The sequence below is a fragment of the Arvicanthis niloticus genome, chromosome 1, assembly GCF_011762505.2.
Source record: "Arvicanthis niloticus isolate mArvNil1 chromosome 1, mArvNil1.pat.X, whole genome shotgun sequence".
Lineage (NCBI taxonomy): Eukaryota > Metazoa > Chordata > Mammalia > Rodentia > Muridae > Arvicanthis > Arvicanthis niloticus.
The window spans coordinates 75113272-75140345 of NC_047658.1; the positions used below are offsets into that span (position 1 = coordinate 75113272).

A 27074-nucleotide genomic window follows, 5' to 3' on the forward strand; every position below is an offset into this window, starting at 1 on the left:
AAAAGCTCATTCTTATTGTCTCATATGACAAGACCTTCACTTCTAAAGACTCACTTAGTGAAAGGATAAGCTTTAGTGGCTTATTGTTCATATCAGTGACAATATCAAATAGAATTACACTTCATAATTGTTGGAATGTTAGACTGTGTTTTCATTCATGACAAAAACACAAGGGAGGTCTTAGATATGCCTTAATCATTCCACATTGTAAATCTATGACAAACCTAATGTACCCTATAAATTCTTACAATTATAATTTTCAATAAAATTCAAAAATAACAATGTGAAGTCTCAGAGAAGCATTTAAAGATAAGCAAAGAACTTAGAACTAAGGTTTTAAGCTTTGTAACCTTAGTTTATGAAAAATGCTGAAATAAATACAAAAAATCCAGGATATTTACATCAGTCATTGAAGTAAAATTTTAAGTATTTGGCAAGAGTGTAGTATTTTTAAATTGAAGATATGCTAGAAATTTTGGAAGGTACATGCATGTTGGCTATAAATTTAAAATATTATAATTAAGACAAGGAATGATTGACAATTGAACATATATTAATCAAAGTTAATTTGGGGAACTTAGCCGTCTATAGATGTATAAGAAAGTTATTGAGAAATCATGTGCACATCCAAATGGCTATCCATAGGGTAGAATGCTATAATTGAGATGCTGTTACATTAAATTATTATCCATGTGGTAGGATACTATAGTTAAGATGTTGTTACATTCAATGATTATCCATAGGGTAGAATGGTATAACTGAGATACTGTTACACCAAATGGAAGTTAAGGAAAAGAAGCAAGAATTGTTTTCTTGACAGGTATGGTGGTGTTAATCACTATGGTCTGGGAACTAGTAGGGGAAAAAGGACAGCCTCATGGAACTCCCAGGAGCCGATTCCTAAAAAACAAGTGGAACATTCAACTTATCTTGGGCTTCACTGAATAACTTAGAAGAATATATACCTTAGAAGAAACAGTAGAAGAAAATAACTTATAAGCATCATTATGTTTTCTACATATTCATTCTATATACTCATTCTCTTTTAATCTTTATGCCAATTTTGAATGTAGATATTATAATACACATTTTACAGGCAAGGAAACTGAGATCCTAGTGACCACTAAAGGTCACAGAGCTAACAATATGAAACATCAAAATCTTTGTGCATATGGATGAATATAGTAGGTGTATGTGTGTGCAAATATGTACTCGTGCATGTAGAAGCCAGAGGACATCTCAAGTGCCATTTCTCAAGAAGTCATTTACTTTTTTGGTTTTTTTTTTTTTTATTTTTATCTAAAACTTACAAGTTTGACTAGGCCAGCTGACCAGAAAGCTCTAAGAATTGATCTGTCTCCACCTCCTCACCACATGGTTTACAAGTACAAGTTTACTCCTGACCATACCCAGTTTTTTACATGGGTACTGAAATCAAATTTGGGTCCTCATACTTGTGTAGCCAGCACTTTACCAATTATGGAAACTGTAGTCCCAGAGTCTTAAGCTAAATGTTGGCCTAGAATATTCATCCATTCTCCCAATATTTTCCCACTTACTCAGCTCCCAAAAGAGTAGTTCAATATACATTACAAATTAAAATATTGTAGAATTCAGAGATTGAATTAAAAGCATTTGGAGCAATATATTTAGAGAATTCTTCTACAAACCTAAAGTGTACTCACTCTGATAAGAGAAAACAACCCAAACAACCAGAGCAAGCCTTGTAAAAATGAAGGGGTTACTTTCAGCTCTAAAGGGGCTTCTACTATGGTAGAGAGGTCAAACACAAGCTGACAATTGAGAACTTGTCACCTATGATGAAAAGGTGCCACAGCCAAGGCTGAATAGTCAACTCACCTTGCTCCTGTATCATTGAGTCAGTAACTACTGTTCATTTGATAGAGGTTTCAGTAATATATTATTCTTTTAAATATGAAACAATTTAGTTCACCTCTATAGAGAAAAATGAGTTGTGATAGTTGAAAAACACAGTTAATCACAGAAAATAAAATTATAAATATTACTATTTAGGCCAATGGTACTCATCATCAAGAACCCAGTGTAATTATAAACATTACAATCAGTAGAGCACTGCTACCAGTTATCATTACCTCTCTCTGTGTATACTGATCACTAGATTGTATTTTCCCTTCTAGAAATTACTGTTTGCTCTAGAGCTGTTATTACACATCAGAGATGCAGAGAGAACCTGATAGAATGCATTCTTGAACTAGATTTCTGGGCTCAGACAAAGGCTTTGATGTTAATTTAGTTTCATGGGCAATTTATTTAACTTCATTGTATTTTATTTCCTCAATTCACAGTGTCAGGCAGCTAACCATAAAGTGCTCTGAGAATTGGTTTATTTTGAGTAAAATACTAAAAATAGCTTCTTAATGTTATGTGTCTATTAGTATTCCATCATTTCAGGATGCTACAAACTATCCAGAGTTGTTAATAACTGTTTACTGATTCAAGTGATAAAGATTAAGTCTTTTCATTCATTATTTAGTTGTTTAGTATTTATTTTATGTACTTTATATTTATTTATTATTGTTTTTACATATACTATGATTTCTTTACAAATCCAAGTTTGTGAAGTGAAGTTATTAATAAAATGATCACAATAGTTTTCATAAAATTACATAGGCAATGTCTTTTTCTCAAGGCAAGGGGATCAGCCGAGCAGGAAGCACTGGTCCCCTCCCAGGGTCTTTTTGATTGCATTCTTGACTTCCTGATTCCTTAGGCAGTAGATGAAGGGGTTAAGCATGGGTGTGAGGACAGCATACACAGCTGAAATGAGTTTGTTCGAATTAAAAGATGCAATAGCTCTGGGTCGGACATACATGAAAATCATGGCTGTGTAATAAATTATGACCACAGTAAGATGGGAGGCACAGGTAGAGAAGGCCTTCTTTCTTCCCTGGGTGGAGGGTATGCGCAGAATGGTGGACACTATGTAGACATAGGAGAGGACTGTGGTGACAAGAGGGAAGACAAGAATGACAATAGCCAAAGCAAAGTCTACTAACTCTGCTGTGGACATATCTTTGCATGCCAATTTGAGGATTGGTGAGATATCACAGAAGAAGTGGTTCATGACATTAGAGCCACAGAAAGCAACATGTGAAATAAAATAGACTTTGACAACAGAGACCATGAAACCACTAAAATAGGAAAGGGCCATTAGCTGCATACAGTAAGCTGTGGTCATGATGACTGGATATCGAAGAGGGTGGCAAATGGCCACATAGCGGTCATAGGCCATAGCTGCCAGGAGAACACACTCTGTGCAAGCAAGTGAGACAAAGAAGTAGAGCTGAGTCATACAGCCTGTGAAGGAGATGTGCCGTCTCTGCAGGAGGAATCCATCTAGCATCTTGGGAACTGTGACAGAGACATACCAGATCTCTAGAAAGGACATGCTACTTAAGAAATAGTACATGGGCTTGTGGAGGGAGCCAGTGGACCAGACAGTGAATATAATTACAAGATTTTCTGCTATAATCAACATGTAGACCACAAGAAAAATGAAGAATAGGAGGACCTGTAGCCAAGGGGCTGTAGGGAAGCCCACCAGGATGAACTCACTGACCAGAGTAGTGTTCATATCCAGCATAACCAAAGGCACTGGGAAATATTGAAGTCTTCTGTGGCACCACAAGTAAGAGCAATATCTATGGCATCAGACCAAACAATTAAAAAAAAGTTAGTAATTTACTCTTCTTGTGAATAAGATTCACAATATAATTTTATTAATAAATTATTTCAATGTGATGAAATAATTTCCATATAAATATTTTTATAAGTTTTCCAGAATCACAAGTTCACTTTTGCCACTGCCCATACACCAGCCCACCATGGTGAAGTCACGAAAATCATGCCTGCCTTTGAGTTCCCCATGCTTTCACATTTGGCTGGGATTATATAGTTTATATATCCGCCCAGCCCAGTAAGTTTAACTCTCACCCCTCATCAAATAAGGTTCTCTCTCAGCAGGCAGAAACTAATACAGAGATCCACAATTGTTCAAAATGCAGCAAGAAGTAACTGTGTAGTGCCCAACTGCAATATATATCTGTGATGCAACCTCTAAACCTAAATCACAGGAAACATCACAGAAGGGGGAAGAAAGATTGTAAAAGCCAGATGATGAAGTCATCAGCTGCTAGTGTCTTCTAGAAGTGATAGCAAACTTCATGACATTTCAACAAATATGGTTTTCTAAACAAGACCAGTTAACATGTCAATATGGATGAAGAAAATTTCACAAGGCCCTGTTCCTTACATGAAGATGCGAGGGCATCAGTGGATGCTGAGAGAGGAGAACTCTATTTTCTCCATGTATAAGCTCACTGATACGCTATCAAATCTCAAGTGGTCAGCCCTAAACACATGTACTTATATGCGAACATTAAATGGACTCATTGGGTTTCATGGATGGTAGTAATGAGGAATGGTAACTAGGCACATAACGTTCTCATGTATGAAATTCTCAAAAAGTAAAATAATTAATAAAATCTAAGCTGTTCCTGCATATATTTTTCACTCTTTAAATATTATTAGCAATATGAAGGTCACATATGTGTTTCCTAGTACATTGCAGCTCATTTCATATAATCTGGAACATTTATTATATTTGAAAAATTATGCTATTGACTCCAAAAAGTTCTGACAGACTCATGTCTCTATTATGTTAAGTGTGGCTGATTCAAAATATCTGATTCTGCAGCTGTGTAGTTTAGAGAGCTTAGTCTTTCAAGAACATCTGAAAATAATCAAAAGGAGCCTTCTTTTGATGACTTAATTTGTGAGTGTTCACTGTTTTAGAGAAATGTTTGAATAAATTAGAATAAATGAATGATGTTTGTAAAAAAATAAAATCACTTCTTCCATAATCCTGTTATCTACAGACAGTGGTGGAAATGTCAAAGCCATTCCTAGATCCCTTGTTAGAGAAGATAGACTCATATTCCCCTCCGCATTGATTCTATTTGATTCTATTTCTGTTTAACTAGGAAAATACTGAACAAACATTTATTCATTCTTGAAATAAAATGATGGAGATTATCATTCAATCAGAAAATCTTCCAAAAGTTTAGTTTTGGGGGAATATTTTAGCTATAGTACTTTGACCCACCACATTATCTTCAATTGAAGTCGATGGAAAATTGTTTATGAGAGTTACTATTGAAGATGTCTTAGTTTTCAGTATTTAGGGAACTTCTACAGAAACTGTATCAAGAGGCTATGATGATATTTCAGTGGCTGTAGCACTTGTCATCAATCATGAAGACCTGAGTTCAGATCCCCAACACCCATGTAAGTAGAAGGTGTGCATAGCGACCTATCTGTAACCCAGGCATGCTGGAATCAAAGAAAGTGGGTAGCTGGAGCGCATTGGCTAGCCAGACTATTGGAAACACAAGTAACAAATTCAACAAAGGATCTGCATTAAGATAAAGAGAATTCACTGAAGACATGTGATGTAAACTCATCTCACATATAACAATCTACACTTCTGTCATGAGCCACAAACTTTACCTTCTACTCACAGCTACATAAAATTTAAGAGCATGACTTTATAGTCAGGGAAAGGTTTATCTTTACAATACCTAGTAGTTGTGTTCTGCATCACTAAACAAGTATGCCCTCCAATTTTTCTCTCCTACAAAGTGAAAAGTCATAAAAGCACATATCAACTCCATCTGAGATGTAAGTATTGAATAAAATAGTGCATGAGACTTTTAAAATAGACTCAATTCATAGACATCTCCTGTTAGAAGGTACTATCATTGAGTTACATTAGACTCATAGTTTCTTACTCAATCATAAACATTATGCATATTTTCACTCATGTATACTCGTAGACACCTAGAATTATTTCTTCTTTTTCTTTTGCTTAATTTTCCTCTTAAAGCCCAGGGAACAAAATAATTAGAATTTCTTAGAAAATTGAATTATGGAATCCATGAAAAAAACCTCTGAATATAAAGTCATTTATATCTTTTCCTAATTTATTTTTAATGAATTTTATTATTTCAGTACATTGAATTCTTTTTCATAATTTATGTTCTAGTATGGAGCTTTAGGAATACAGAATCATTTCTTCTATAATCCTTGTATAGAAATAAACACACTAAGCTCTGGTCTCTTGTGGTTCCCTACAGAAGAATGCCCTTTCAATCTACTCTTGACTCTTACAGTCCTGAATGTTTTCATTCTGAAGGACACCAACACTACTGACCTTTTCTAGAATTTTTTTAAAAAAAACAATTACATTTTTGTGCCTCTATAGCTACAAGAAGTATATTTGTCACAATTGTCCCACTTTAAATAAAGAGGTATTGACTCTTCATTATCCATTTTGTATCCCAAATTACCCTTTCTTTGGTTAAAGAATACAACCTGTAGCTGCCAAGTCTCTTCTCATCTTCCTAGCAAACTTTTTTGAATAGGTCAACCTCCTTTGGTATCACCAACCACTAACCATTGTCCACTTTTCTTTATTCTGTGATGAAAAATTCTTCAGACACCTCCAGAGACAATGAAAAAGAGAGATGATCTGAGGAATCTTACAGTCCTCAGAGAACCAGACAGGCCCTCAGTCTGCATGGCAGCTATAGTAACTTCAAGATATAAAGACAAGAAGAGGCAGGCTAATATATTCAGCACTTGTTCATATTTTTTCCATCATGCCCTCTCCCCAAGGACCTTCTTAGATTATTCTGTCCTGGCTGTAGGTAAAGTTGATTTGCTCTGCTAAGAACCAGAGAAACTGAACCTCTGTCTACTTATCAAGTTCTGTTTAAAATACAAACGCATTTATGTATATTTGTAAATGTGGAGTAGATAAAAATCACAAAAACTTACACTGAATATCAAGAAACTAAAGAGAATGTAATAGCCTAAATTTAAGACAGTAGAGGAAAAGTAAATTAAAGATGCTACAATTGACATAAATGAAATAAAACTAAAATTTATTTTTAAGAAAGTATCAGTAAGGATAAGCAACAATGAACAAATTAACAAAGGAGTTGTGGTTTATCCATGCAGTATAACATTATTTACTCTCTTTACTAGAAGTATTTACAATTTATGTATAGAAGTATTTTGCCTTTGTATGTGTGTGAGTGTGTGTGTGTGTGTGTGTGTGTGTTGTGTTCTGTGTATCCATACCAAATACCTACCTGGAGCCCATGGAAGCCCAAAGAGGGGACTGAATCCCCCTAGAACTAGAATTTCCAAGGATTATAAGGTGCTGGTGAGAGGCCAAACCTTCATCTTGGGACCGGCCTCCATATTAAAAGAAAAAGAGCCTCAGAATTTGACTTACACTCAAGTACCAGGAAGGATCCCATGGCTTGTCCTTGGCCTATACCCCAGAGTTACTTCCTAGAACTTAGCAACACCCAATCAAGATTCGTCTGATTGTTTCAGATGTACTTTTAGACCATTAGTGTGAGTGTTTATGGTTTTGCTTCAGAACACTCACCTGTCTGCTTACAATAGTCATTCAATTAGATGTTTGCCATGCTGGAAACCCCCTCGCTTGATTGCCAATTTCTACAAAACCTTGTCCCACTGAGGGCTCAAGGCTGTTTCACCTTCCAGGCCTGTGGCTTCTGGGTCTGCAGTGAGTGAACCCGAGGGCGAGCTTGAATAAAAAAGACCCTAGTGCGATTGCATCAGAGTCAGTGCCTTGGTGGTCTGTAGGGCTCATGAAGAAAGCATAACACTGGCAACTGAAGCTTGGTCCTCTGTAGAGAAGCAAGTACTTCTAACTACTGAACCATATCTCTGGCGTTAGGCATTATGTACTCTTTAAAAATAAGGATATTCTGTTACTCACAGCAATGTAAATTAACCAGAGATCCACTTAGTGAGATAAACCAGAATTACTGATATAGTGTCTGATATCATCTACATGTGGCAACTATAAAATTTACACTTACTAACAGAAAAAAGAATAGTGATTGCCAGCCCTGGGGTTATCAAAAAAAGGGAAAGATTAGTCCAAGAGTGGTTTTTTTCCAAGATGTATAATTTCTGAATGTACAACATGATGACTGCAGTTTATAATAATTTAGTGTATAGTGAAATTTGCTGTGAGACATACAAAAAATACATGTGTGAAGTGATGAATATGCTAATTATCTTAATTTGGATCACCATTTCACAATATATGCATATTCTAAATCCTAGTAGACACTTTAAATAGTCTACTAGTCAACCATACCTCAGTGAAGCTGAGAGTAAACTAGGAATACCCAAGAAATAAATTCTAAACAACAGAAAAACAGATCTATAATCTGTTTGTGCTAAATGTATAAAAAATGTTAACTATTGACTGTGATGGCACGTGAAACTTGGCTACAATTCAGTCAGTGAGTTGAGAAATGTTTTAGTTTAAACAGTAGCACAGGAAAGACTATGGAATGATTGGAATTCACAAGAAGTGGCAGAGGAATTTGGCCCCAAAGGTGACTAGCAGGCTTTCATTCCTATTTCCTTGAACTCTGAAACACATTCAGTCACTGAATGGATGTCTATAATGTACATTCTGTGTGCTAAGGAGAAACTGTCAACTTCTGTCTGTAAAGCTGCCACAGTCTGGTGAGCTCTCAGTCTCTGCTATGAACTGTGCCTGGAGTAATCCCAAATCTAAAATCCAGTGCTAGAAGTTTTATAAGAATGAAGGCCCAGCAAATGTACTCCAGTAGTCAAAGAAACCTGTTGGGAACAGTGGAAGGTGCCTGGAGAAATGAGGAGCATAGAGGTGCATTGACCAAATCTCTGAGAATCTATGTTACATAAATAAGAATTTGGTAGTGAGAAGGCCTGTCCTGTCTTTTCTCCTCCATTCATATCCTTTTTGTCTAAGGATACACGGTAAGTTGGTATTAATTCTAGAAAAGCTGGAACCACAGGACTTCAGTAACTGAGACCAGAACATAAAACTCAGAGAAGGTACTTTTGCCCTGAGGAATGATTCTAACAGAGAATGAGGAGTCCATCCTCACAGACTTTTGTTCTCAGTGTTGCCAGGGGAATCCAGTGGAAGAGAAGGAAGAATTGAAGAACTTAGAGAGATCAAGGATACCATAAGAAAACCAACCAAGGAGTACACATAGAGGGACCCATGGCTCCAGCTGCATATGTAGCAAAGGATGGCCTTGTCAGGAGCCAATGGGAGGAAAGGCCCTTGGTCCTGTGAAGGCTCCAGGCCCCAGTGTAGGAGAATTTGAGGATGGGGAGGTGGGAGTGGGTGGGTGAGTGGGTGAGGGAACACTCTCATAGAAGCAGGGGAGGGAGGATGAGATAGGGGGTTTGGGGTGTGGGAACTGGGAAAGGGGTTAACATTTGAAATGTAAATAAAGAAAATGTCCAATAAAAAGGGAATAAAAAGAAAACCTACAGTGTCAACTAACCTGAGCCCATAGGGGCTCATAGAGACTGAACTGCTAACTAGAAAGCAAACATGGTACAGACAGAGGCCCTCTACACATATGTAATAGTTGTGCAGCTGGATCTTCATGTGGGATCCATAAGGCAGGAGCTGGGGCTGTCTGTGACTACACTTTCTGCCTTTGGATTTCTTTTTCCTAACTGGGCTGCCTTGTATAGCCTCAATACAAGAAGATGCACATGGTCTTACTCAACTTGCTATGTCAAGCCTGGTTGATATCCATGGGAGGCCTCACCTTTTTGGAGGAGAAGGAGAGGAGAGGTGAATGGAGTGAGGTGTGAGGAAGAGACTGGGAAAAAAGGAGGGAGAGGAAGCTGCAATCAAAATGTAAAGTAAACAAATCACTTAATAAAAAGCAAAAAAACAAAAAGGCCATGATGGCTAACCCAGACTAATATACTCAATATGTTTCTTTTTAAAACTCATATTTTAATTTTGAATTATTTTAAGTTTATAAAAATGTTTCAAAATGGTAAAAAAAAAAATAGTTCTCATACATCCATCATTCAGTTGCAGTTCACTTTAAAATCATGTTTCAGTGGCATTAAAACTTGTCAAAAAATCCAAGGATCCAGAGTTGTATAGATGACTCATGTGTTGCTCTTGACTAGACCTGTGTTCATAACTATCCATAACTATAGATCCAGAGGAACTGATGTCCTCTTTTGAACTTCACAGGCATTGGGCATACACATTATGCATATAAACATACAGGCAAAATACCTACATACGTAAAATAAAATAAATAAATCTAAAACTTTACAAAGACAAGGAACCAAAACTGGTACTTTACTCTCAACTAATATTTTTTGCTGTTTAATCATAATTTACTTATATTTTATCCTATAAGTATTTTAATAAGCAACTTAATATTCTTCATAACTAAAAGTGAGTTACAATTTTAGATACTCTTTGTCCAGATAGATTTGAAATTTGGTTCCTGACTTTCTGCAATCTGAAATTATAGCATATATTAAAAATTATTAGACCATAAATGTGATATTTCAAAATAGTATCAATAAAAACATAAGATTCATCCTTATAGTTTCAACATGTGAACAACATAAAATTAAAAATGGGATCATTAAATCCATACTTACAAATTTGAAAGGGAAACTAAGGAACTTGGAATTTATTCAACTTTGGAAGGAACCAGTAGATATTTTCTGGGAACATTAGTTTTATTTTAACACTTTACATATATTAAATAGATGTTAAACATATAACTATATGCAATAAATCTGTAAATATTATTCAATATATTGAATCATTATATCATTTGTAAGTTCTAACATATCTAAACAAAAACTAATTGTTTCCAGTTATAGCAATACATAGTGTCTGGCTTCTATTTTGATTTTAGGTATTGTTTTGTATGCTTTTTCTACTGTGATTTTGTTAGGAATTTATGTCTGTGAAGAACAGGTCTGCAGTCACTGTCATGATATATTTTGGATGGAGTACTGTCTCCTTCTCAAGCCAGAGTAATCACCTGACCAGGAAGCATTGGTCACCTTCTAGGGTCTTCTTGATAGCATCCTTGACTTTCCTGATTCCTTAGGCAGTAGATGAAGAAATTCAGCATGGATGTGAGGACTGCACACACAGCTTGTGTTGTGTTTAATTGTTGGAATTAAAAGCAGCAATAGCTCTAGGTCAGTCTTACATTAAAATCATGTTTGGGTAATAAGTTATGACCATAGTGCAATGGGAAATGCAGGAAGAAAAAGTATTCATCCCTTGGTGGAGGATATACACAGAATGCCAGACAGTAGGTAGACTTAAGAGAGAACAGTAGTGATGACAGAGAAGTCAAGAATTATAATAGGCAAAGAAAAGTCTAATAACTCAGCAGTGGGCATATCTTTGCATACCAGTTTGAGGGCTGGTTAGATATCACAGAAAAGGTGGTTCATCACACTACAGCCACAGAAATGATATGTGAAATGAAAGACTTTGATCATGATAATCATGGAGCCAGCCACATAAGTTAAAGTCACCAACTGCACACAATAATTTGTCATGAAGACCAGATATTGGAGAGGGTAGCAGTTGGCCACATAGAAGTCATAGGCCATAGCTGCTAGGATCACATACTCTGTGAATGTAAATGAGATTTTTTTTAAAAAAAAGTAGAAATAAATAATGCAACCTGTGAAGGAGATGTACCATTTCTGAAGGAAAAATTTATCTAACATTTTAGGGACTGTAACAAAGGTATACAAGACCTCCAGGGAAAAAAACTACAAGAAAATACTACTTGGGCTTATGGAGCAATCCAGTGACCCCCAACAGTGAAAATGATAAGATTCTTCAATACACAAGATGAACCACAAGGAAGAAGAATAGGTGCTCTGAAGCCAAGGAACTGTGGGAAAGCCCACCTGACTGAACTCACTGACTGTGATGATGCTCACGTTCAACATGGCTGAATTACTACAAAAGAAGACAGGTGCAGCATCAGCAAAATGATTAAAGAGAGGTAGCAATTCTGAATAATATAATATATATTATATTATTATATATTATATTATATATTATATTATATATAATAATATAATATATTATATAATAATTTAATATATTATATAATAATATAATATATTATATATTATATATAATAATATATTATATTATTTAGAATAATTCTGAATATATAGAATAAATATATTTATTCTATAAATAAGACACATGAAATAACTTCTGCTAGTGTTTCCTTTTAAAATGTGAAATACATATCTCTTCAAAGACCTTTTAAAATAAATTATTTCCTAATATCAGAGTTCATTTTCACCCAGCTCTTACTATCCTGATTGCCAGTGGCTTGAAAGTCATGACTTATCTCATTCAGTTTATTTTCAATGAACAGAGGTCCAACTTCTCTATTTAATTAGGTATTGTTTCCTAAAAGAAAACAGAGACAATAGCATAGGCTCTGAAAGTTTCAAAAGTGCAATATGTCTGTGACTCCTTGTGTATCATATTGTCCCTAGAGTGGTTTCTTCAGAATAGATGGAGTCCATGGACATTTTTAGATGGGGGAACTATTTTAACATTTGTTGAGGACTCCTACTTTGATTTCACATTCGAAGACAAATGTTTTAATTACTATGCACAGGAAATACTTTGTGGTTCTAATCCTATTTATCAAGCTTCATCATTCATGACAACAAATGAGTTTGCTCAAGGCATACACAACTAATTTTTCACCCAAGTACCTCATATGCCCTCAAGATTTTGTGAGTATTCTTCCTACTTAAGCCTTTCCCACTCTTCACCTGATAATTCAAAATTCATGATTTCTACATAAGAAGTAAGCAAGAATTGAGGCAAGTATCTCCCTACTATTAGATTTCCAGTGCATACCCGTTTCAGACATGGATATTTCTTACTACTAATTTTCAATCTTGCTGAATGAAAAAAAAAGAAAAAGGAGGAGGTGACTGCTCCTAGGTGCAGTGGAAGAAAAGGTTTATTGTAGCTATAAGGGAGAACATAGCCAGAGGCAGAGACATCTGGGAGAATTCGGAACAAACATGGTTCTAAGCCAGGCCATGTGAGGAGAGAAGGGAGGAAAGAGGAGAAATAGGAAAAAATCAGTGAAGTGCCCAAGAGGGAGGAAAGGACAAGCACAGCCAAAATGACTTGATTATATAGAGAAGATCATCTTGGAGGATGACATCCCAGCCCCTGGGCTGGAAGTTTAGGGTAGAGGGTATGGTATTCCAGCCAAGACTCTATAACAGGTAGAGACTGAGGCATGCTTGGAAAACCTAGAGGCAAGCATCATGTTAATAAGCACCTTAGTTAACCATATGTCCCAGGTTGGAGACAGAACACTTGTAAAACTCAAGACCCAAATACCTAAAAGAATAACTAGTAAGCATGGCAATATTAACTGAATATTGGTTCATGGTTATATTCATGTAACTCCTGAGCCTTTAAAATCCACAGGAAATAAGTCACAGGCAAAGAGACATCTCTGTATTTACAGCTGTAAGAAGTATACATCTATCAGATCATACATGTTTGACACATCCAGAGTGTGCACTCTCAGGATACTTTTACAATCAATATATACAGAAGGCCTGAGAAATTAAACTCATGCCTCCACTAAAGAACTCTTAAGTTCATATCTCATAGGATCTCTTTCCCACCTTAGTGTTAATCAAGTCTTCTCATGTACTGAAGCATACTTTGTTATTTAAATAGTGCCCCACTCTGTTTACCACTAATGTTCTTAGTAAGCTCTATATGAATCTATGAGTAATGAAGAATTCCCTCTGTTTTTATGATCTTATTTTCAAAATAAAGAACACAGAGCCTGCATGTCTCTATATTATGAACAGAAAAGAGGCCTATCATTGTGCTACAAAATGCTTTTATACTCTGTAATACTTGTTCTTAAAAAGAGAACACAGTTTAATAGATATTTTTCTAGAGCAAGAGGCATATCTTTTGTGAACTTGTCAAGCACTCCAAAGAACTACACCTGCCCAAATTTCTCCAAACATGAGTAAAGGTGCGCCTGAGCTTTCATTATTCTATTCATTTCTCTTAAAATGTCTCACATGTGTAGGCTTATATTTTTTTAAGCCTACTTTAATAAGCATTCTCAAATGCTTTGACTCCCCTTCTAACCCACCATAGGGGAGAAAAGGTAGATAATAGGACAATGGGATGTAAACTGTTAGAATTAGTTCTTTGGGGAAATTCCAATCTTCATTGTCAGGATACCAGCAGTTCAGTTCAAGAAGTGTCACCAAACATGAATCAGCTGCAGTGACATGATCCAGAAGAAACAGCCATGCCTAAGCCAAATTGACAGGAGTGAGTGGGAGCAACCAGAACCAGCCAAAAATCCGTAAGTTCTCTGCCATGCCTCTCTCAATGAAGTGAAGATCAGAAAAAAACGCAATTCCTTAATTGTTGCACAGCTAGCTATGCAAGTGCCCCATCACTGGGTCCTACTTATACTCTCTCCAAACATCACATGTCCTCTCACATATCTTTGCTTCAGCAAAGCATCACATGAATCTGAATCACATGATACAAAGAGAAATTGCCACTTCACATATACACAGAAATTATGCCTATTGACATTTTACAAGCTCCTCATTTTTCATGAAGCTTTCGTCGAACCTAATTAACTTCATTTGGTACCTCTAAACACTCACCAAAGTCAAACTGTCCTCTTAGAGAATGAAAAACTCTTCATACATTTACACTAGAGAAGGCCACTGTGGGTGAGGTTTTACATTCTCTGAAGTCAATGTCTAGTTCTTGTCTGTGCTGCATGGGACTGACTACAGCACTGAAACAAGAAGACAGGAGAACATTGAACATTCACCTCATGTTGACTTCAGTGGAGACACCTCTGTATTCTCATAAGGCTCACTTACACATTTTTCCTGACTCTGTACGCTGCCAGAATATGTCCAGGGAACCTGGACAGAAAAACTGAATCTCTACCTATCTGCAGATTCCTGTTTATGTCTCTGAACTATATCTTTACCTGTTGGCATGGCTTTTTTGTCTTATTTCTGTTTACAAGTTGAGATGGTGCCATGTTACAAAATTCTCTAAAAAAAAAAACTGGGTCAAAAAATAGCAAATATGTTTTTATTTATGTTTTTGTTTATATGTTTCTTAAGATATTATACCAGTGTTTTTGCTTTTCTATTGTTTCTCTATTTTAATTGACACATAATAATTACACATGTATAAGGCACTATATGGTATAATGATACATGATATGTACATTCTGTAACACATAAATATATGGGTATGTGTGTTTATGTATGTGTGTGTGTGTGTGTGTGTGTGTGTGTACCTTTATGAATATGTTCCTTTTCCTAGTGTTTCTCAAGTATACATTTACTCACATGTGAAATCTGAAAATATTGATTCATAGAAATTGAGAATAAAACGGTGGTTCTTAGAGACTGACAAGAGTATGAAGGTAGGATGAATGAGAAAAAGTTGGCTGATGAGAACGAAGTTGCACTTAGAAAGAAAACATGTATTATAGTATTCCTTTGTTCATTCTTTATTTTAAAAGACTGAGTTCAGTTCTTCAAAAATAAAAAAATCAATCTATGTGCATGCCCTTTAGAAACTTATGAAAATTTAAGTAGAATAAAATATTCTGGAGCAGAGTTCTGGATCAGTGAGAAATTCTAGGAAAGCACTGTCAGTCCCTAAGGATCTGGCTCATTCAATGTGTGTGTAGCAAACTGGAGTTTGGTAAGAAATTCTGGACCTAGTACTTCCCTTCTCCTCTTCTTTTTCTTCTTATTCTTCCTTCTTATCTTTTTCTTCTAGTCATATTCAATGGGAAGTACATGTAACAAGTTCAATGGACTTCATTGTTTTTTACTCATTAACCCAGGACAGTCCCAAGTCTCACAGGTGGTAGAGAGTACCTCTCACTATGTACAACCTTAGCCCTATGGGTCTTCTTAAAATGTACCTGTGGAAATAAAAATAAGAGAAAGTAATCTTGTTATGACCAATGAGTTTACAGATATTGAGACTTTAAATAAATAAATAAATAAATAAATAAATAAATAAATAAATAAATAAGGAAAATGTGAAGACCCCTGACCTATAGACATTGTTCTCTGCACTGAATAGGACTGTCCACTCAGGTTTGTCCAAGACTGGCTGTGATTCCTAAGAGGAGGGAAGAAGAAGGAGGAGGAAGAAGAAGGAGGAGGAAGAAGAGAGGGAGAAGGAAGAAGGAGGAGGAGGAAGGAAAAGGAGGAGGAAGGAGGAGGAAGAGGAGGAAGAAGGAGAAGGAGGAATGAGGAGGAAGAAAGAGGAGGAGGAGAAGAAGGTGATTTGTTAAGGCAGTAAGTACATTGTAGATTACTCTGTACTTTAACTATTTCTTATGAATTAGATAGATTAAAGCAATATCTGTGTATGACTGTTAGGAGAATTGAAATTTCCAATAAAAATTCAAAATAAAAATCATAATAAAAGCATGATGCTGGCTATATACATCACACCTATAAAGGAATAGGTGGACCATCTTTATCTTCTGGAAGCCATTAAGATCAATTAGATTTATTTTTAGAGAACTGATAACTTTTAACATTTCTTTTATTTTGAATAACATTAGAATTGTAGAAAAATCATAAAGATGATGTAAAGTTTCCCATATAAACAGTTCTGCTTTCCCCTAATGAAATCAGCTTCCATTTTGTGTAACTAATCAAAAACTCAGAAATAAAAATTGCAATGTTACTGTTAACAGTTCAAATTCTGCCATTTAAAATTCCACGTATACTCAGATCCGTGTATTTCATACTCCATTCACAATTATTTGCCCTTCTCCGATAGAACATGTTTCAGTCTTCAGTTATATTTCATTCTTGTAAGCATTTTTAATGAAAACCAACAGGATATTTTGACTTGCAAAGTGTCTGTCACCTTAAATATTCATTACATATTCAGGAAGGTTGGAAGGATATTTCCTGACTCTTCAAAGTTTAATGTTAGCAATCAGTGAAGGATTTTTAGATCATTAATTTAGAGTAAATACACACTATAAACTATAGTATTAAATATCACTGTATATGATTTGCAGTACACAAAAGATTAGAAGACTAAAATAAAATATAGACTAATAGCATATACTCGGGAGACTTGAAAGGCAGATTAAGAAGCTTAGTGTTACCCAACATCACTGAACACTGGATAAAAAAATCCCATGTTGATCTTTGCTTGTCTGTACATGTTCATTGCCTCCCACCATTCTGGCTATGCCTATGTCTGAATGGCTCAAGTTTCTATACTATTACAGCAGATCAGTGATACCCCCAGAAAAGGAGAATTATGGGTCCATACTGTTGATAAAAAGGTTGAGAGACTGACAGAATATAAAGATGAACTGAAACAGGTAAACTCAAATGGAAAAGAGATAAAATAAACAGATATATTTATATTTACAGAGAAATATATAGCAATGAAGAATGGATAAAGTCAGATAACTAATATTTAAATTGAAAAAAAATCTTAAGGTCTTATTGACCTCAAATTCAATACAGCCATAAGGATTATATGCCTAGAAAAATTTAGTCCAAGGTAAAACACTCTCAATCTTGTTATAGTTCACATAGAATCAAATATCCTTGCACTCATTACTTAATGATACATAGATATATGAAGGACATTATACTCAGTATTGCTACATCTGAATTCTTTGGTTTCAAATTTTGAAGTCAACATTGCATGTGTTTCTTTACATTGGAAAATTAATGTATTTTAGAATTAAAATATTAGACATGAGAAAAACACAATGAGGAAATTCAACATTTTATTTTCTCCTCCTATTAACTGGAACTAAAAATAAATTCATGTGACAACTAAAACTGTGATGCCCAGAAGAGGAAACTCCCACTGCAGACCATTGACCCACTCAGAAACAACTTCTGTAGGGATAGTCATTTCTAAACCTTTAAGCAAGATGTTAATAAGGTTAAGGAACATCTTTGGTACAAAGAGTAATATATATAATATTTATATATACATATATACACATATATAAACATTTCATCAATGTAGACTAGCTAATAACATACAATACTGTGAGACTCAGGCAGGAGGGAATCATGAGAAAAAAATAACAAACTATACTCTCTCATAATGTTTACACAAAGGACAACTATGAAAAGGACACATGAAGGATGCCAGAAAATAAAAGCTTTATTATCTTTAAGATTCTGGCTCTTGGGCAAATAGTAGGAGTATACTGACCACCCTCTCATTACCTATGCCCATATGGATAAAGTTACATATCTTCATGGATAAGCAAAGTTTATTTACATGAATGTCTTTCACAGAACATTTCTGAAAAAATGATTTCTATGAAAAGGTCTATTAACACTTTAATCAAATTTATTCTAGTCATATTAAAATTTTAAAAATAACTAAAGCAGTTTTGATACTGTTATTTAACATAATAAACTTACTAAATTAATTGTTTTGAGTCATTAATGCTATTTAGATCATGTTGCATCATTGTTTCTAAAACTGCATTTTATATATGAACTATAAATTCCTTAAACAATACTCTTATTTGTAAATGTTAAATATAGTTTAACCATTTCATTATAAATAAAAATATATATGCTCAAATGCTTTCAATATTTTAAAGCTTCTGTTACATATTTCCCATTTTTTCCAGCAAGATGGAAATAATTTGCATCTGTTCATGTCCTAGTGAAATTTGAAAGGTTTAGTTCCTGTACTTACTGAATCCAGCTACATGCTTCACACATATGACCCTACACTGTATTAATTTATTTATGTGCATTTACAGCAATTATGTGGTAGATATTGTTCTGTTCTATGATAAAAAAATGTGACTTTGTCTCCATAATATCTGTAGTACAGTTAAGGCTGCAGAAAATTTAAAGAATAAATGATATTTAGCCTCTAATTCAATGATAGCAGTAAATTTGGAAATAATGCCAGAAAATACTATGATCCAAGAGATAATATTCAGCACAATAATAACCAACACAAAAATTCATAATTTGGGCTGGTGGTGTAGATCAGTTGATAGAGTGTTTGCATAGTAAACACAAAGCCTTGGTTCATTCCCCAGGGTACATAGCTGCAATGCCAGCACTTCAGAGGTGGAGACAAGAGGCGCAGGAGTTCAAAAGCTTCTTTTATTACACAGCAATCTCAATGGCAACACAGAATACATGAAAATCTTAGTTTCTTATCTACTTTCTTTTAAACTTACTCCAGGATCTTTACCTTCTGGGCCTCTGTTATTTCACAGATAAGTTGTTGGCCTGTGTTTTTTCCTTCTTATAATCCATGCTTTCTTTAATGAGAACTGATTTGTGTATGTACAATACTGGTCCAAGCCTTACTCCCATAAACTAGAGCCCTATCCTGCAGAAATCCAGCCCCTATCTTGGACTCTATGCTTCTTCCTTCTTTCTGAACTAACTTGCAGAAACTAGAAACTGATTCCTAACTTAATCTTCTTATTTAGACTTCAAAAGAGGAAGAAAAGAAAGAAAGAAAGAAAGAAAGAAAGAAAGAAAGAAAGAAAGAAAGAAAGAAAGAAAGAGAGGAAGAAAGAAAGAAAGAGAGGAAGAAAAGAAGCTAGGAGAAAAGAAGAAAACGAAAACAAACCAAACACAAGTTTTATATTATCAACCCCACCCTACCTAACCATCTCGGCTAGATTTCTTGGTATTTACATTCTGGCCCTGGGCCACGTGCAGAGTGCGATGTAGGGCTCTTTTGACTTCTTGGTTGCGCAAGCAGTAGATGATGGGATTGAGCAATGGCACAATAACTGCATAGAGTACAGAGACCAGCTTGTTGGTGTCAAAAACTGACAGCGCCTTAGGCCTGGCATAGATGAAGATACTGGCTGCATAGAAGATGATCACAACAGTGAGGTGGGAGGCACAGGTTGAAAAGGCTTTATAGCGGCCAGCGGCTGAGGGAATGCGCATCACAGCACCTGTGATAGCCATGTAGGAGGCCCCAGTGACAGAGAGCGGGCCCAGCAGAATGAAAATGGCCAGGATAAAGTCTGTAAGCTCTGCTGTGGACATGTCAGTGCATGACAGGTTGAGCAATGGAGAAACATCACAGAAAAAGTGGTTGATGGTGTTGGGGCCACAGTAAGACAGGCGAGAAATGAGGAAAACTTTAACCATGGAGATACCAAAACCTCCAGCCCAGGATCCAGCTGCCAGCTGCACACACAGCCGGCTGCTGACAATAACAGGATAGTGGAGTGGGTGACAAATAGCCACATAGCGGTCATAGGCCATCACAGCAAGAAGGACACACTCAGTGCAACCCAAGCCCAGGAAAAAGTAGAGCTGTGTCATGCATGCCTCAAAGGAGATCAGCTGTCCATGGTTCTCCTTGGAACCCATGAAGCCAGCAAGCATTTTAGGAATCGTAACAGTGACATACCAAATCTCCAGGAATGACATATTAGCCAAGAAAAAATACATGGGTTTGTGGAGAGTGGGATGGTTCCTAATTGCTGTAATGATGAGTATGTTTTCAGTCAGCACCAACACGTAGGCCAGCAGAGAAAGGAAAAATAGTAGTGCCCGCAGTGGAGCAGGAGCTGGGAAACCCAACAACACAAATTCACTCACACGCCCACTGTGGTTCCTTCGATCCATGCTTTCAGTCTTGTTCACTGGTCTTCAAAAGATGGGACCAAGGTATCTTTAAAAAGCAGCAGCAAGAATCTAGCGTGATGACTGTACTCTGATAGGCTGCAATGCTTGTGATAGGTGAGATTAATAACAGCTATTCAATGAGCTGAATGATGACCCAAGAAAACAGAGACAAAAATATATGACTGTGTATTGTGGATACTGTAAAAGATGGCTCTAGCCCTTGGAGAAGCATGCACTGAGAAATACCAGGGGGGAAAAGACAATTCCCGATGTCTGTCTTTTAGTCCTATACAAAGACAAAAAGAAATCAAAGCCATAAATGTTGATGGTGAAAACATAAACATGATTCATTTTCATAAAAGTAAACAAACACTGAAAATTCAGCGACTTACTCCTAGTCACATAGATTTTTAAAAGTGGAACTTAAGAACCTGTGAAATATTCAGGCAACACCTTCAAGAGAGGGAATCTGTGAGTTCAGCTAGGAACACAACCTTTTCCTGAGAAGAGAGGCTAAGGCAGAAAACCAAGGATTATAGCAACTATGGGACTCAAGAACTTAAAACTTGCAAAGAAAGTATAGAACTCACCTAGATATCAGGACATAAAGTAGGTGCTAATGACACAAGTACTGAAAAGTCCATTGGTTCTGAAAGCTCAGCTCTCTTTCAATTAGACTAGTGCCACTCACTCCTTTAGTGTCAATACCAAGGTAAGAGTCAGTAGAGAACTCCCCCTTTTTAAAATCTTAATAACAAAGTCAGAATTTTTTCTTCCAAATCCTCAAGCATTCTCTGAATGTGAGAGAAGCTGGCATTCCCACATGTCAATTCATATGAACAAAGGATTGTTTTCAGTCAGTGTCTTCTATGTCCATAGCATCAGGAAGGGAGACAGAGACCACAATGGACAATTAAGTAGACTCTGCTGGATATCTGAGTGGTTTTTCCTCCCAGAAGTTTCTTCCCTGATTCTTTTGTTCCCTGACCCTATAGACACGAGGAGGAAATGTACTCACAAATTCTAATAATGCTTTCAGAGCTGCATTTCTCTTTATATTCTAGGTTATCAATCCCTGAGCCTTTGATATTTTTCTCAGTAAGAGTGTTACTGACATGTTAGTTTCATTTTGCTTGATTATTAGTTTTGTTTTGTTTGTTTTGGGGACTGTGTAGTTCTGGCTGTCCTCAAAGTCACTCTGTAGACCAGGCTGACCTCAAACTCAGAGATTGCCAGCCTCTGCCTCCTAGTTGTTGAGATTAAAGGCATGCACCACAACCACGCAGCTGGCATGCTAGCTTCTTAAATGGAAAGGTAACAGGTACAACTGTCCTTCATAATCTTAGACATGACCATTCACCTCCATCTTTCTTGTATGCCACTCATTGTGCTTTTGACTCCCTTGGCTCAGACCTTCATCTTCAACTTTTAATATTTTGTACCTTCATATTTAAACATTTGGAAAATAAAAAAACAACCTTTTATATATGAACTACAAGTTTTCTTTTTTTCTTTTTTTTTTCTTTTTTTTTATTGTTGGATATTTTATTTACATTTCAGATGTTATCCCCTTACCCCATTCTCCAGCCACCCAAGTTTTCTATACCTATGATCTTTCCCCTAATGTTCAAATAATCAAATTTTACTCCTCTTTTTAGAACCCATCCATAGTGCTCTATTGGCTCCACAATGACATTCACACTCTTTAAGAGTAAATAGCTATTTCAGTGTCATCCACTGCTTTCAGCAAAACATTCCATCTTGTTATGTTGTGCAGTGTTTTTCTGAAGCTCAATTGTATATGTCACTGCACAGATCTGCTCCTGCTGTAGTCTCTATCAGTACAGCTGACTCAATCTTTTTTCAAGAAGCATGTCTTTGTGTGAACACTATCCTTTCTTTCCTATTCCTTTCAAAGGTCTGGCAGTGTGACTCTTATTACTGCTTCCATTAAAATCTGCACATACCATCACTACTGTTACTTAGGTGAATGTTAAGAAGGAGCTATGTATCTAAAGGGGCTCATGTGCCCTCACTGGTGCAGCAAAGAATAGACATAATTCTCTGGATGTCATTTGAATGTAACACACATACACACACATGAATATGTATGTGCATGTATATGTATAGGCATATAGCTTTTCCAAATCTTGTTATGTCAAGGAGTGACATGTTTTTAAGGCAGAGATTTGGACATATTCTAGGTTGTTTTTCTATTTTATTTTCCTATTACTCTATATCCTGTCATAGCTAACCCATAGCTGCCTCCTTGTGGTTTACTCTTATCTCTCTGCCTCACTCTTCTTATCTCTGTTGGCTGCACCCTTCCTCCTACCCTGTTTCTACCACCTTCATCCTTATTTCTCATATCGGGTTCTTTTCATTTCTTGATTTCATAGCTTCTCACTGGTTCTCTGTTCTTCCCACATAAACATAAAGCATTTTTACATTCAATTGTATCTAGAGTAATATTTATGCAGAAATAACTAGCCACAAGACTATCCAAAACCATCCAATAAAGTTTCAAAATTTATTTTCTTCTCATTTTTTCACCATAGTCCAGTCATCCACCACTGATTCCTCTTTCTAAGTCTGTCAGGTTGTCCATTCACTTTGTGACTTAGCACATATACTTTTCTCTGTCAAAAACACCAGTGCTCTCACAAAGAATCTTTCTCATTCATATTTAGCCCCTTATTGTCCCTCTAAAATGATCCACATTTGACATACAGGAATTATACCTTGCTGTGCCTATCTCACTTTCTGACAGTATTTCTTATGTGGAGTGTTTTAGTTGATGATTAACAAAGAGAATGTAACTGCTGGATGAAAAAAAATAAAGGGTGATATAACATGGACGAAACAGATAAACTGAAGACTGAAGGAATAGAATGCAGTGCAGGTCAAATATGTAAATAATTTGTGTGAAAATGATCTACAGAGAATTTAAATAGATTTTTCTTGGGTGGGGGGGGGGTGTTGAGACAGGGTTTCTCTGTGTAGCCCTGGCTGTCCTGGAACTCACTCTGTAGACCAGGCTGGCCTTGGACTCATAAATCCACCTGCCTCTGCATCCCAAGTGCTGGGATTAAAGACGTGCACCTCCACTGCCTGGCTAAATAGATCTTTAAGAGAATTGACACATTTGAAAATCTACATTGACTGTAGATCTGAGATACTAAGAGGTAACATTCCCACTGGTGGATTTCCTATATACTAGTGGGTAGCCCAACCCCACACATACATGAGCAGTATGAGTCAGATTTTGTGGATATCAAAAAGAAAAAAACTGACATGAAGTTTGGAGGGGAATATACAAGGATATATATGTTAACTAAAGGGGAAATGGGGGTGGGTATATTATATTTCATTGTATACCTGTATGAAATTCTCAATAATACACAAAAATACAATTTTAAAAACCACATAGTTAGATTAAGCACACTATAAGAATACTTTCTCTAGATTAAATGTATGATATAGATAAAGTAAACTTACTTTGTAGGAACAGTGTCAATGAGAGAGGATTATGTGATGCTTTCTAGACTATGGAAAACAGGAAGCAAAAGCAGAGATCATAAGGCTGAAGGAAGGGAAGGCAAGCATAATATATCACAATATAAATGATAGCAAGTGTTTGGTGAAAAAGATAAGAAAATACCATCCACAGGAGTGGCAGAGAAGATAATCTTAACTGAATTTTGGAGGTTTGTTTAGGTATAGAGAGGAATAGTTAGATAGGTATTCTTTATAGAAATAAAGAAATGACAGGAAAATTGACCATAGGCATAGGAATTAGCACAAAATAGAATCTACTTACTTTTTCATGTGTCTTTAACTTATCAGAATTACTCTAAGATATGGCCATTTCTGCTAGAAGAGGATGTAGGGAATAAATGGAGTCAGGGTGACAGGAAAAACGCTCCTATGGAGACTCCACCTTCTTTTCCTTCAGGATCAGGGAACTGACAAACCAGCAAAGATTCCTCTATACACTACCTCCTTCCTCTAGCCCTGATTCCTCCCTCCTCCTTCTGATGCTTTGGGATGATACTGAGGCAGGAGCCCAAGAGACCAGAAGATGAAAAACAAGATGGAAAACAAAAAGACTAAGATAAATGACATAGAAACATTTTTTGGCAAACTTGGGAAATAGCTTAGCAGGAAAGTTTTATGAAAGAGATGTTTTTTAATTCCCCCCCCCCAAGAAGTCTTATAGCTTCTCCCCTGGCCTCTCACTGATTGGCAATCTTCATTGCTTTCTTGCCTGATGTATTTCTGCTCAAAAAGATACCACAAGCTTTGAACCAGGACAATCTGGAAAGCTTGAGAAGTTTACATTTTTTCTTTGAACTTTATATTCTTAATCTATGTAATAGCGTTAATATCTGATGGTGTTATTGAGGGAATAAATATTACAGAGCCATGATATAAGTCAGCTATACCCAGATCTGTAGTCATATTCAAAGTCAGCATACTACAGAGACACTTACATGCACATCCATGTTTATTAAGGCACTATTCGCAGTAGTCCAAAATATGGAACCAGCATAGTTGCCACCACAGATGAATATATAAAGAAATCATTGTATATATGTGCAATGGAGTTTTATTCAGCCATAAATAGTAATGATATATTTCATTTGAATGAAAATGTATGTTAATGTTCGTGTTAAATATGTTAAAATATTAATGTTAAATGTTAAAATTTTAATGTGGAGCTTACTTTATGTGTTAAATGTTAATGTTAAAAAATTAATTAAGACTCAAAATACAAAAATGGCATTGCTACATGTGGAATATAGATTGAAATACATACACACATATATATATGTAATATATGTATATATATTGTATATATTTATGTATGTGTATATGTATATATTTATATATACACACATATATGTGTGTATATATATAGACATATATATATATATATATATATATATATATATATATATATATACTGTGTGTGTGTCTGAAAATAGAAATGTGACTGACTATTTGGTAAGTGAAAGGAAGAGAACTGGAGGAAATGCAACAGAAGATAATGTGTGAATAGATGAATAGATGTAGGTAAAGTTTCAGATATGCATGTACATTGTTTCATACAATGTAATGGCACTAATAATATTTTTAAACTGAAAGTAAGAAAAGTAAGGAGAATGCCTAGAACATAAAAGGGATTCAACATTACTGGGCTGTTTCCCAACCCTATTTGGATGACTCCTTAATTCAGTGAAAAAAGATGTTCTGAATTGAGGTTGAGGTTTTCATAGTTTAATCACTTGTTTACAGTTTATACTTCATTAATCTGGAAGTTTGATATACATGTTTATTTCCTGATAAATGATGATAATATGTTTCAGGTGCTGGGAATTAAATGAAAGTATGAAAAAGCTTAACACAGTTACTATTAACTCATATAATGTAGAGGTTAATAATGTGAGGTCCACTGTCACACTGTTAGTGCTAAAGTACATGACCCTGGAAAAATTATTCAAATTCCATTGCTCATCCACATGCTCACTGGCAATATATAAATAAGTTAAATACTTTTCTTATAATTCAACAAACCAAATGAATTAGCATATGGGTGGAATTTTCTCAGAATCACAGCATCTGGAACTACTGTTAGAGAAATGGGTGCTTAATCTGAATGTGTTGATTCAGAGAAAGAAAATATTGGTTGCAAAACAAAAAAGTTTTTGAGATTCTGAGTATAAGTGGGATTCTCCTAAGTATTTGGGTAATAGTTTTCTGATTGTATAATCATTTATATCAGTGATACTCATATATTCTCTCTCTCTCTCTCTCTCTCTCTCTCTCTCTCTCTCTCTCTCTTTCTCGCTCGCTCGCTCTTGCTCTCTCTCTCCTTCTTGCATACTTACATGCATGCATGCACACTCACACAAGAATAAAAGAAAACCCTCAGGGATCTTGTTTTAAGAAAGTACCAGTGTCAGATGTGAGTTACTTCTTCCCCTAACACCACTGGCAAGGAAGGCACCAGAGAACAATACAGGTTATCGCCATTGCAGCTCATTGCTCTACCAGAACCATGTGTGAACCATTGCTGAACACAATCCACATTTAGGTTGCATGTGATAGAGAGATCAAGCTAGAACTGAGCTAGAAATTTCCTCCTTGGTGGCCATCCAATGTTGGAAGACTGCTGGAAGAGTCGAGTCATCTTACCTAAATGTGATCCCATAAGCTACAATAAGACCTGTCAGGGAAGATATGCTCACTTTGTTATAATAGTTTGACTATTTTATAGGTAACAAGATGTTTTCAGGTTTAGTTTAAGGCCAGCTTCACATGAGAAAACTCATGCCTACAACTGAAAACCCAGTCAAGAACTTATAACAGGAAGATCATAGGCCATAAGAGGGAACCTACTACTGTTGCTTTGTTAA

The 27074-nt window shown here is 35.8% G+C and overlaps 2 protein-coding genes across 5 annotated transcripts; both read right to left on the bottom strand.

Moving 5' to 3' along the window:
- Positions 1–1025: 1025 nt before the first annotated feature.
- On the bottom strand, positions 1026–6636 carry LOC117722948 (olfactory receptor 6B9-like). 2 transcript variants are annotated; one of them, XM_076940176.1, is made up of 2 exons: positions 6497–6636; positions 1026–3683 (listed from the first exon to the last, which is right to left on the bottom strand). In XM_076940176.1, the coding sequence occupies exon 2, from the start codon at positions 3623–3625 to the stop codon at positions 2681–2683; it is 945 nt and encodes a 314-aa protein (XP_076796291.1). In that variant the 5' UTR covers positions 3626–3683; positions 6497–6636; the 3' UTR covers positions 1026–2680. The 2 variants fall into 2 exon arrangements, with proteins under 2 accessions (XP_076796291.1, XP_076796284.1); XM_076940169.1 differs by having other exon boundaries at positions 6415–6636.
- An 8872-nt stretch (positions 6637–15508) lies between these two features.
- On the bottom strand, positions 15509–24778 carry Or6a2 (olfactory receptor family 6 subfamily A member 2). 3 transcript variants are annotated; one of them, XM_076940186.1, is made up of 3 exons: positions 24476–24778; positions 19672–20941; positions 15509–15947 (listed from the first exon to the last, which is right to left on the bottom strand). In XM_076940186.1, the coding sequence occupies exon 2, from the start codon at positions 20653–20655 to the stop codon at positions 19672–19674; it is 984 nt and encodes a 327-aa protein (XP_076796301.1). In that variant the 5' UTR covers positions 20656–20941; positions 24476–24778; the 3' UTR covers positions 15509–15947. The 3 variants fall into 3 exon arrangements, with proteins under 3 accessions (XP_076796301.1, XP_076796299.1, XP_076796305.1); XM_076940184.1 differs by lacking the exon at positions 15509–15947 and having other exon boundaries at positions 17786–20941; positions 24476–24776; XM_076940190.1 differs by lacking the exons at positions 15509–15947; positions 24476–24778 and adding an exon at positions 24154–24304 and having other exon boundaries at positions 17786–20941.
- Between the last annotated feature and the right edge of the window lie 2296 nt (positions 24779–27074).